General features: G+C 45.8%; 1 protein-coding gene across 1 annotated transcript; it reads left to right on the top strand.

The window, feature by feature from the left end:
- The first annotated feature begins 551 nt into the window (after positions 1-551).
- rp1l1a (rp1 like 1a) lies at positions 552-10,925 on the top strand. Its single transcript, XM_079581859.1, has 7 exons — positions 552-811; positions 2,022-2,414; positions 2,529-2,751; positions 3,380-7,728; positions 7,867-8,643; positions 8,787-9,362; positions 10,215-10,925. Exons 1-7 carry the CDS (start codon positions 569-571, stop codon positions 10,545-10,547), a joined length of 6,894 nt encoding a protein of 2,297 aa, XP_079437985.1. The 5' UTR covers positions 552-568; the 3' UTR covers positions 10,548-10,925.

The following is a 10,925-nucleotide window of genomic DNA, read 5'->3' as shown; positions in this document are numbered from 1 at the left end:
AGATTTGGGGAAAGCCAAACTCGAGAAAATGCGCTTGGTTAAGGCGGGGGGTAAGAGGTTAAGAGTTTAAAGCAGTACTAAGTAACTTGTTTACCTTAATAATTACTTTTCGTAGTCCCTCTGGGGGTAATGCAAGTGTTAATGGGATGATTGGGGGGGTCTTTCATTTCCCCCCGGTGTCCCAGGCCAGAAAACAATGCTTGCAACTTTCACTGCTACGACCCGGAGGTGCAATACACACTAATAGAATCATGAAGAATAAGCTAACAGGCTAATGGGCAAAGCTAACTGCGGGCTAGCGCCACTTAAGCAGTATTTACAGCCAAGTTTGAGTGAAAAAAAATGTCTCCATTGTGTTATTGGATGTACATTATCCCTCTCTCCCTTTGTCTTTTCTGTTAGTGTAGTACCTGCAGTGGCACTTATGGCCTCTAGGGGCATCACTGCTTCATCTTTTGAAGTGTCCGAAGTCCTCAAAATAGCAACAATAAAAGAAAAAAATGACTCCCAACACATCAGTAACTTTAATTCTCTTGTGCCTTCTAGGACTATGTGACAGCCCAGCACGATGCAGTCTGTCCAGCTCGGGATGTGGGACGCTCACCCCCCGTCTAACCAGCATGCCTCTCCCCTCGCCCCGTCGCACCAGCCCCAACCGCCCCAGCGCCGCCTGTCCCACGTGAGCGCCCCCGCAGCCAAGCGCATCACCTTCTACAAGAGCGGAGACAGCCAGTTCGGAGGGGTCAAAATGGCCGTCCACGACCGCAGCTTCAAATGCTTCGACGCGCTCCTGGATGATCTTTCTCAAAAGGTCAGTGCCACGGGAGACGCACACAAAGCCCCTTTGAAGCTCAAGGGAGGGATATTGTGGGATGCCGAATGTGACTGTGCGGCCATGTGTCCTCAGAAGATTTTGGGGCATTAGTGACCTTTGAATAAAACATGAATTCACAAAACTAAAAAGAGAGTCGGCCATGGATTGTTCATATTACAGTACTTTGTTTTATTATAGGATGATGGGTGTTTGGATATTTTTACTTTTGAACTTCAGTTGCATTGATGATTGCACATTTTCGCTACTTTCTCATTGTGTTTTAGAAGCTTTGGCAATCCATTCCTCATTTGAAAGCTAAGAACCTCACTACTTAAGACTTGATTTCTGGCAAAACTGGGACTGGGATTGTGTAAGCTGGAGAAAGTCCATTTATGTTCATTTCCAAAGTGGTTTCAGCCACTAAGTATGGGGCTCAATCTGCTTTCTGATTGGATAATGGTCTTCAGAACCAAAACAAAAATGTACATGAACAGCTTTTACCTCATGTATAATGTTTTTCAATTTGTAGATAAATTGCTATTTCAGATATGATCAGAGCTAATAATTAGGGCTGGGTACCTTTACATTTTTTTTATGCAGTTACATGCTTTTTTCGATAATAACCGATAATACATTACTTGTCATATAGAACCATAAAGCAGAATAATAATGCTGATTTATTCCTGTTTTGCCAAGAAAAGCTAAGAAACTTCAATTAACTACAAAAGGGTAGAAAAAATACTTTCCAAGTTTGTCTTATTTCTACCACTTTTAATGAACCAATTTTTTTTTACGTTTTTTCTCCAATTTTTTATTTATTTTTATTTATTTTTTTTAAATCCTAAGTTTTCTACGTGCGTTTTCCCAATTTTTTTTTTTTTTTTTCTTCACATTTTTTCCCTATTTTTCCCAAATTTACCTCAGCTTTTCCACTTTTTTCTTTTCAACTTGTGTTTAACTTTCTTTTTCTTTTAAATTTTGATGACCAACAGTATAAAAATTTTAATATAAAGATTTAAAAAAAATTTCGGTACCTGCTTTTATTTTCCGAAACCGGTAGTACCTAAACCTTTTTTTTTCGATACCAGACTGGTATTGTTTAACGGTACTGAGCCCTACTAATAATTGATGTGAACATTTATATCAGGAGACACAAATAAGTCATGTATCTTAAATGGAAATGAAAGCTGTATTTTTTCACCCCCAGGTTCCGTTGCCATTCGGCGTGCGCACAGTGACCACCCCTCGCGGCACCCACACCATCAGCCACTTGGAGCAGCTCCAGGACGGCGGCTGCTACCTCTGCTCCGACCGTCGCCAGGCTAAACCCATCAACATGGAGGTCGCCGCCAAAAACCCGAGAGCGTGGTCCCACCACGGCAGGAGGCCCCACCGACCAGACTCGGACTCGGCCACGCCGCCGGGACACGTGCCGTACCGACAGCGGCGCCTCCTGCTGGTGAAAAACACGGAGCCAGGAGTGAGGAGGAGCGTGGTGCTGAGTAGGAGAGTGACCCGGAGTCTGAGGGCGTTTTTGGAAGAAGCGTCGGACGTGATGGAGTTTCATGTTCGCAAGTTGTACACAGTGGAAGGACGAAAGGTGAGCAAAGAATCGTAATCTCTTGTAATTCACTTGTCTCCAGTCATAATGTTATGGCTGATCACAAAATACTTCCAACTATTCAAATGAAAAGACTAATTTCTTTGCTTCTAGATCGACAATGTCCAAAGTCTGATGACCTGCCCCAATGTGCTGGTCTGTGTGGGTCGCGAAGCCTTCAGTCCGCTCTTGGTGAATTACATCCGGAAGAGTTCGGACGAGAAACTGCCCGGGTTGGGTACCAGGACGCCTGGGAACGGGGCCAGGTCACCCCCTCACGGAGCGCAGTCCAGAAACAGCGAGAACAGCGAGGGGCCGGACAGCAAGAAGAATACGGGTAAGGAAGTTCTGGGTGTAACGTTAGATTAGAACATTAGACGGCTGCTTTTGTTTAGTTCATACCGTAAAATACAGAGAAAAATATGTGAAATATGTGGCATGGTGGCAGAGAGGTAGTGCTCATACTATTCATCAATGAAGTCACAATCGCTCATGGTGCGTTGGCATATCCTCCCTTTGCTACTTTGGGTTGTCACAGACTTTCTTCATGAGTGTTTGCAAGCTTTAGATTCGATTGTTGTTCTCCGAAAACAATTGAACGTTTTTTATTGAGCTTTATTTTTAGAATCCCACAGAGTGCAAGGACGCTTACATTGCAAATAGAATTGATTTTGGTGTGTTGTGTTGGCGCACTTTGGGAATAGCCCCCGAATCGAAGTCAATTATGCACAAACTTTAAGATCCAGACCAGTGCGATTCAAACACCCGACCTATCAACCTGTTTGCAAACTATTCACATAAATTAAAGACTAACCTAAATAGTATGCATGCTATGAATAAGAAAAGTTTCCTCTGCACCAAACTAATTAGCAGTTTTGATGACACAATCCCCAGCTGTATAAAAATTCAACTAATCATTTTGCTTGTAATGTCTAATATCTTGCCTTTTCTATTTCCTCTTTCAGTCAACTTTGGCCTCGAGACCAAGAAGAGCATCATCCACCCGCGCTCCGACTCCTCGGCGCGTTCGGCCCGGTTCTCCTTGTCCTCTGAGAAATCCAACGGCCTCGGCGCCATGTCCCAGGCCCACCACGCGGCCCTCTTGAACGACGACATCGAAAAACGCGTGGTCGTCAACAAAGATGGCAGCCTCTCCGTGGAGATGAGGGTCCGGTTCCGCCTCCACAGTGACGAAACCTTACAGTGGTCGACCCGCATCAAAAAATCGCCATCTTTGACCAATGAATCTGTAGGTCAAGGGCAGCCTCACTATCTGCACCACGAAAGCTGTTCAGATCCCGACTGTCATTCTTACGATCCGGAAGCTGCGGATTACTCGACACAGAGTGTGACAGACGCAAACAAGTGTCCCTGCTGCTACCGGCACGAGCAGCAATATGACCTGTGGGAAAATCCAGCACACAAGCACACACAACCAGTCCCTCCGCCTCATTCAACAACAGAAAACCACACCATTTTAAGGCAAACCCACTCCTCTGGCTCTTCCTCCTCGTGCAATTCAACAAGAGTGGTCCGCTGCCGGGCCAGGCTTACCAACTTCGAAGACGGATCGGAACATAGCCAAATCGTCCGAGAGGAAATGTGCGTCACCGAGCAGCGTATAGTGGAGCAGGAGGTTTGCACGGTAAGCCAGAGCTGCAGCCGGAGCGAGATCGTTGTCAATGGCGACGAGCTTCGACCGGAGGATGTTGAACGGCCCATGTCGGCTATTAGCGCCTCGTCGCACATTTTGCAAGAGCTGAAAGAGGACGACGATGAGGAGTTGCCCCCGAGCGCGTCAAGATGTAGCAGGGAGCTATCTCCGACTTCGGAAATTGGCGACAAAGCAGTTTCACCAAACGGCTGCGATGAAGAGGAAGAAGCGTCTACCTGTCATTGTCATTCAACATCAGGGGTAGAAGCCTATGAGCGAACTTCTACTTCAAAATCCAAAGCAGGTTCTTTCATATCTAACAAAGAAACAGCAGATGAGGTGGAAGAAGTTACTAGGGTTGTCAGTGGATTGTCCACAGGTTCAAGGCAATCTGCAACATCTTTATGCCCGAATTGCGGCGGTTGTAAAGTTAAGGTAACCTCCATCAGCAGTAGTAGGGCTTCAAAGCGGTCAAATAGCAAGTCCTTAAAGCCAGCGACTCCAAACCCAGCCCAAGATAAGGATGAAAGCGGGTCAGATGTATCAAAACTTTCAAGCAAGAGCCCGTGTAGTGGATCAGTGACCAAAGCAGAAGAGGATGCAGCCGAGGTAAGAGCTGCTAGCGCCACATCAAGCCATAGGTCAAATAATTCACGCAAATCTCAGGGCAAAGATGAGGAAAGTGTAGAAAACAGAAGCCCAAGTGTCGTTTCTGCCAAGTCTGACAGTTCAAAGTGCAGCGCAGTTCCTGATCTCGCCACTAGAGAGGAAACAGAGGGAGAGAATGCGTCAGAAAGAGCAGTTAGTGCTAATTCTGCTAAGTCTGGTGCTTCGGCCAAGACGAGTGGCTCGCGCAGGTCAAGGATCAAAGTCACACCTCCTTCTACGGCAGAGGATGAGGAAGAAAATAGGGTGGAAAGTGTTCTATCAGAAAAAAGCAAAGTCTCTGCAAAGGAAAGTAGACCTGCAAGTGTGAAATCAGGTTACGCACAAGAGGAGCCTAGAGCTGCGAGTGTTACATCAGTCAAATCTAATGAGGTTAAAAGGCCTACGAGTGCAAATTCAACCACATCAAACAATGGAAACTGTCAAGCAGAAAATGCAGAAGAGGAGGAAAGAGTAGCAAGTGTTTTATCAGTCAAATCCAATGAAAGTCGGTCGGCAAGTCCGTTGTCCGTCAAGTCAAGCAAGTCAACAAACAAAATGCATAATTTGGAAGTGAAATCCAGTGGGAAGGAAAGCAGATCTGGTAGTGCGTTGTCTGTCAAATCCATCAAGTCTGATGTGTCCAAGAAATCTGAAAAAGCAAAAGAGGACACAAGAGCATCAAGTGTTATTTCAGTCAAATCTAATGCAACAGGCAAGTCAACGAAGTCTCACGTTTCAAAAAAGTCTCAAAACATGGGAGAAAACAATGAATGTGTTGAGGTCAAATCTGTTGCATCTGCAAAGGAAAGTAGGCCTGCAAGTGAAATATCCAACAAATCAGCCAGCTCTGAAAGATCATCGAAAAATAAAGTTCAAAACGAAGATGAGGACACAAGAGCAGCCAGTGCAACCTTGGCGAAATCCACATCGGCAAAGGAAAGTAGAACAGCTAGTGCAATATCGGGCAAATCAAGCAAGTCACATGTTTCTGAAAAAAGAGCAGCGAGTGCGATTTCATCAAAGTCAAATGCAAGTAATAAAACTGAACAGAGGTCTACATCTCCAAGGTCAAATGACGAACAGGATGGTGAAGAGAGCACAGTGTCAGAAAAGTCAAGAATGTCCAGTAAGTCGAGTTGTGGTGGCATTGTTCAAAATGGAGGAGAAAACCAAAGTGAAAGATCTGCTAGTGCTGTATCTTGTAAATCATCATTGTCTGTGAAGTCTTCAAGATCAGCTTTGTCAGTCAAAGAGAAAGAAGAGAACAGGGCTGTGAGCTCCGCATCCGGGAAAACTCACTCTTCAAATACCTCTGCTAAGTCAAAAAAATCAAACCAAACTGAAGTTTCTAAAAATGAGGGCAATGACAAAATAGAGGAAAGGATGCCTAGTCCCATGTCTGTCAAGTCTGGCACGTCAAGAAAATTTCATGTTACCGCAGTTAAGACCCCAGAAGTTGTTAGCATCAATAGACCAGCGAGTTCTGTATCAGCTAAAACAGAGAAATCGAATGTGTCAGGCAGTTCCAAGGAAAACACAATGGCGAGTGGTGAGAAAGAAACTGCAAATGAAAGTTTAGCTCAAACTCAGGAGCTGATGCCTGAAAAGGAAGAGCAAAGGGGTTCCAGCTCCTTGTCAGTGCGTTCTGGTAAATCTGCCAGGTCTAGCAAGTCAAAATGCAGTTGTGGAAATAAGGACAAGAAAGGTCAAGAAAATGAGGAGTTTGAGGTGTCTTCAGCCAGAAGGGAAGACTTAGAGGATGATTCATTTGCATCTGTTTCAATTGTGTTACCAGAAGACCAAGGTTCTGAAAGTGGAGACTCTAGGATGTCATCGCGTAGGAATAAAAGCAAAGCCGATACACCCAAAGTGACTAAAAGTGAGGACAATTTGGAAGATGCTGAACAATTAGGTACGAATGATCCTAACACTAATGATATCCCAACTATTGAAACACCTGGAGATAATGATGAAGACGCTGATGAGAAGACTAGAGTGGCTAGCCCATGTTCAACCAACAGCACTCATTCAGTCAGAAGTGCAAAGTCTAAAAATGCTTGCACCAGTTGTGGCAAGCAAAAGGATAAAGCAGACGCTTGTGACACATCTAGCCCGGTCCCAAGTGTAAAGTCAATTGCAACCACGAGAACTGGACAATTAACAGTTCGGGAAAACGGGACCGTATCAGAAATGTCAAGTGCCAGAAGTCAAAGAAAGTCAGCTGAAGGTGAAGAAGTAGAGTCTATTGAGGAAAGTAGTGACCAAGCTTGCATGGATGAAGAGGAAACGAAGGTAGATAGGGCTAAGTCCAAAAGCCCTACATTGAGGCCAAAGGCCAGGAGTTCAAATAAGTCTCAAACAAATTCAAGTAAGGCAAAGGATGGTAGTGTTAGCGTGAAAACTGTCAAAGGTTCCCAGAATAAGGAGAGACACGCGGAATCCTCAAGTCCGCAAAATGTCTCCAGGCCTGCTAGCAAGGGGGACACGTGCAGCGAAAGCATCCTGTCGCACTCCCTCTCCGCTGCCGACTTGCTTAAGGAATCAAACGCCAAACCTCCTGACAGCCCAAGGTCAAAGTGCAGCAAATCCAGCAACAAGAGTACAAAGAGTCAAAGAAGCAAGAAGGAGGCGGTGCCAGAGCTGACCCCGTCCTGCCTGCCAAACGCTTCTCCGAATGAGGTCGTCAGTGATTGGCTGAAGAGCATCCCCGCTAACGTGCTAGCGCTGGACAACGAGGAAGGCTTAGAAGAGAAGGGAGTTGAAGCTATGGATGGAGAGAACGGTGGCTGCGATGAGGAAGAGGGTAAAGGAGACAAAGAAGAGGAAGAGGCAGGAGAAAGTGAGAGTGGGGACAAGGAGGAAGCGAAGGAAGAGGAAAAAGTTGAAAAGTTCGAGATTCGACCAAGCGGGATGACGACTGAGAGCTCGCTGCCCCAAAACTGGCACTCGTCCGCTACTGTGATGAAGGCGCTGCTTAGCTCGTCCCTGGGGAGGTGCCGGAGCATGCCTGAGGTAAGATACAAGAAAAATAATGTGTTTTGAACTCAACTAAATGAACAAATCTACAGTATTGTAACATTTAATTTAATTGATTAGATAGCTGTTTAAACAATCTATGCTGCTTCAACTCAATGTCCTCTTCTAACTTAGGTCTCCCCAGTGTACGGCCGGCGACTCAGCACTTCAGCCAAAGAATTACTGGACTGTCTAACCCAACTCCAGCTCATCGAACCTGCGGGACTCCACGGCTGCCCTGTACAAAAAGACCAAAGGCCACAATTTGAAGATATTATCTCCATCCTTCAATCCCTTTGGCTGAACGAAAAGAGGGACATCACTGTTGACCCCAAAGACCCCATCGGGACGGACCAAGTCTCGCCCCCAAGGTCATCTTCCGGGGTGGGCATGAGCAGCGGGTCTGGGGGGTCAGGAAAGGACAACGGCAATCAGCCAGAGATAGAGGCCTCGGACAATCCTGATAGCCCCAAGGCATCTGACAATCCATCTTCTCTGGACAAAAACTCAAAAACTCCTACTGACAACGAACTAGATGCGCACGAAGGGTCCAGCTCCGATAATCCGCCCGCTGTTTCTCGAGCGCAACTTGCAAAGCACCAGTCCCAGGACCCCAATCCGGTCTGGGTCCTGAATCTGCTCAAAAAGCTGGAGAAGCAGTTCATAAACCACTATGTTAACGCCATGGCGGATTTCAAAGTCAAGTGGGACCTGGAGGACAACTTGCTCCTGGACAGGATGATTGTGGAGCTGAAAGACGAGGTGAGCCAGCGGATAGAGAAAAGCGTGGAAAAGGAGATGAAGAAGATTCAGGGCAGAGCGGGGAAAGGTGTGAGAGTGCCCCGGCCGCCACATGGGAGCCACCTGTCCCACGACTCCAGCGTGGCGGATAAACGAAGGCAGCGACTCATGGTAACCAAAGAACTTATTACTGGAATTTATTTGAAATCTTAACAAGTAAAGGTCTTTAGAGGTGTTGGATTTTATGTGTTCAATGTTGGAGTCCTATCATCGGTCTTTGATTTATTGGCTTAACCATATCTTGTGTGTTTTAGGTCATGAAAAAACAATCCATAAAAACCGGCGAGTCCTTGAGCGATGGGGAACTAACGGGTGATACCAGCGACCAACGTAGCGAAGACGAATACTGCCCGTGTGACACCTGCATTCGCAAGAAAATGGCCGCCCGTCCTCTCAAAGCAAACCCCAACGCCGTCGATGCTCCTGTCCACTCGGAGTTCGACCTTCTCAAGATCCTTCAGCTCAAGAAAACCCCCGTACCGGTCGTGGCCAAGGCTGAGGTGGTGCAGGAAGAAGCTAAGAGAGTGGTGGAAGAGGATTGTCGGAACCTGGAAGTGGTGCAAGAGGAGGAAGAGGATGAGGAGAGCAAAGCCGACACCGAGACATCGGAAGGTGAAGAAGAAGACAAGTGCCGGTGTCACTGCAGCGAAGAGGACAGCGATGAACAGACAGAGGAAAGCGATAAGGAGACTGTTAGGGAAAAGAGTTTGCAAAAGGAGAATGAGGAGGAGGCAGAAGAGGAAGAGGAGGAGGAGGGAGGAGACGAAGAGACAACCGAGGGGGGAGCAAGCGAAGAAGCAACATCAACAGAAGAGAGAACTTCCGATCAGGTACGTAAATGAATGAATGCTAACATACGCTCACATAGATGGCGTATCATTTCTTGCAAATCCCAGTGGGAACCTGGGCATGACCGCGAGGCTAAAAGCAGGACTGACCCGGTGTAGCCTAACCTCTAAGTCTTAGCCCGGACAGAAGCCTAATCTCATCCAATTAGTCAGACTGGCAGATCTGTGCTTTGGACAGTCACACTAAAGCCCCACTGCTCAGAAAATAACACGTACAATGAAAACAATGACTAATGTTATTGTGATAGTAATATGATTTGACACAGCTTGTTCACATAGCTCTCACAATGCATCCTGCACTTTCAAATTGTTCACAAAGCAGCAAGAAAAGAACGGTACGCGGGGTGATCAAAATAATTGATTATGACTAATATTTGAGTGATGCAAAGGGGTGTTTAAAACCTTTTTTCCTCATTTTTTCCTCGTTTTTTCATTAGTAGTGGAGCAAAATACATTTCAGCCTCTTGCAGTATGCTGTGGACAATTGTTATATTAGGAACTATTAAGAACACTGTGCCTCTGTTCCCTGAAAGATATGCTTGTTAACTCCCACGAAAAATCAGGAGGTTAAAAATGTGTGAGAAAAAAGTGTGAGAAAGGAAGATCCTGGTCACACTTTATTTTACACTACCTTGAAACATTGTACCTCTCTAAATTTAGTACAATGTAATCTGCTTTGCAACAATCTGAAATAAGGGTATTAGTGCTTTGGAGGTACATAATGTAACAAGACATAAGGCCATAGGGTTAGGGCTTAAGGTTAGGGTTAGAGTTAAGGTTTTTAGGTATGTTGCCCATAGGTGCCCAATATATATCTCATTTTTTCATTTCCAGGAGGGCGTGCCTGCTGTCTGTGTCACTGAGGGAGAGGAAGCCGATGTTGAAGATTCAGGAACCGAGGAGAAATCTGAAGATGGGGAAACTCCCGCACAGAACAAACCGTCCAAACCTACAGAAGAGCTCACCCTTCTCCACCAGGGCACCAGGACGTCTACGGAGTCCCAGCCGGGCTCTTTGGACGACACAGACGACCGCCCCAGTACTAACGGCAAGGACGCTCGCAAACTGGCTTCTCCTGGCGGGACGGCCCACAAGAGGAGCAGATCTCCGGCCAGAGTCAAGCGCCGCAAAGCCATGAACAGCGACAGCGATATGGATAATGTTTAAAACTCTTTTACACAGACTTTGATCATACTAATTAAACAAGAACTTATACTTGAAGCACTTTATTCACTATAGGAAGAGTTTGACATCCTGGGACAATTTTTTTTGAATGGGACGCACAAGCTGTAAAGCAGGACTCCAATGTGAACTTATGTGCAATGTTTATTTGCTTTCATTTCGCTTAGAGCCAGTGGTGTTATGTACTGTGTTGTGGAGCAGTTCAACACTCTCAGGGTTACAATACAAGAATATAAGGCTAGCTTTCTTGTCCAGTTATTCCATTCATTTGGGCGGTTTGATGTCAATTTGTTTTATCTTCAGAGAATTTAATTGTGGCTTTTTAGGCTATAAATGTGAACCTACTACTGTGCAGAAGTCCAC

Source organism: Gobius niger (genome assembly GCF_951799975.1).
Source record: "Gobius niger genome assembly, chromosome: 23".
Lineage (NCBI taxonomy): Eukaryota > Metazoa > Chordata > Actinopteri > Gobiiformes > Gobiidae > Gobius > Gobius niger.
This window is presented reverse-complemented; position numbering and strand designations above follow the sequence as displayed.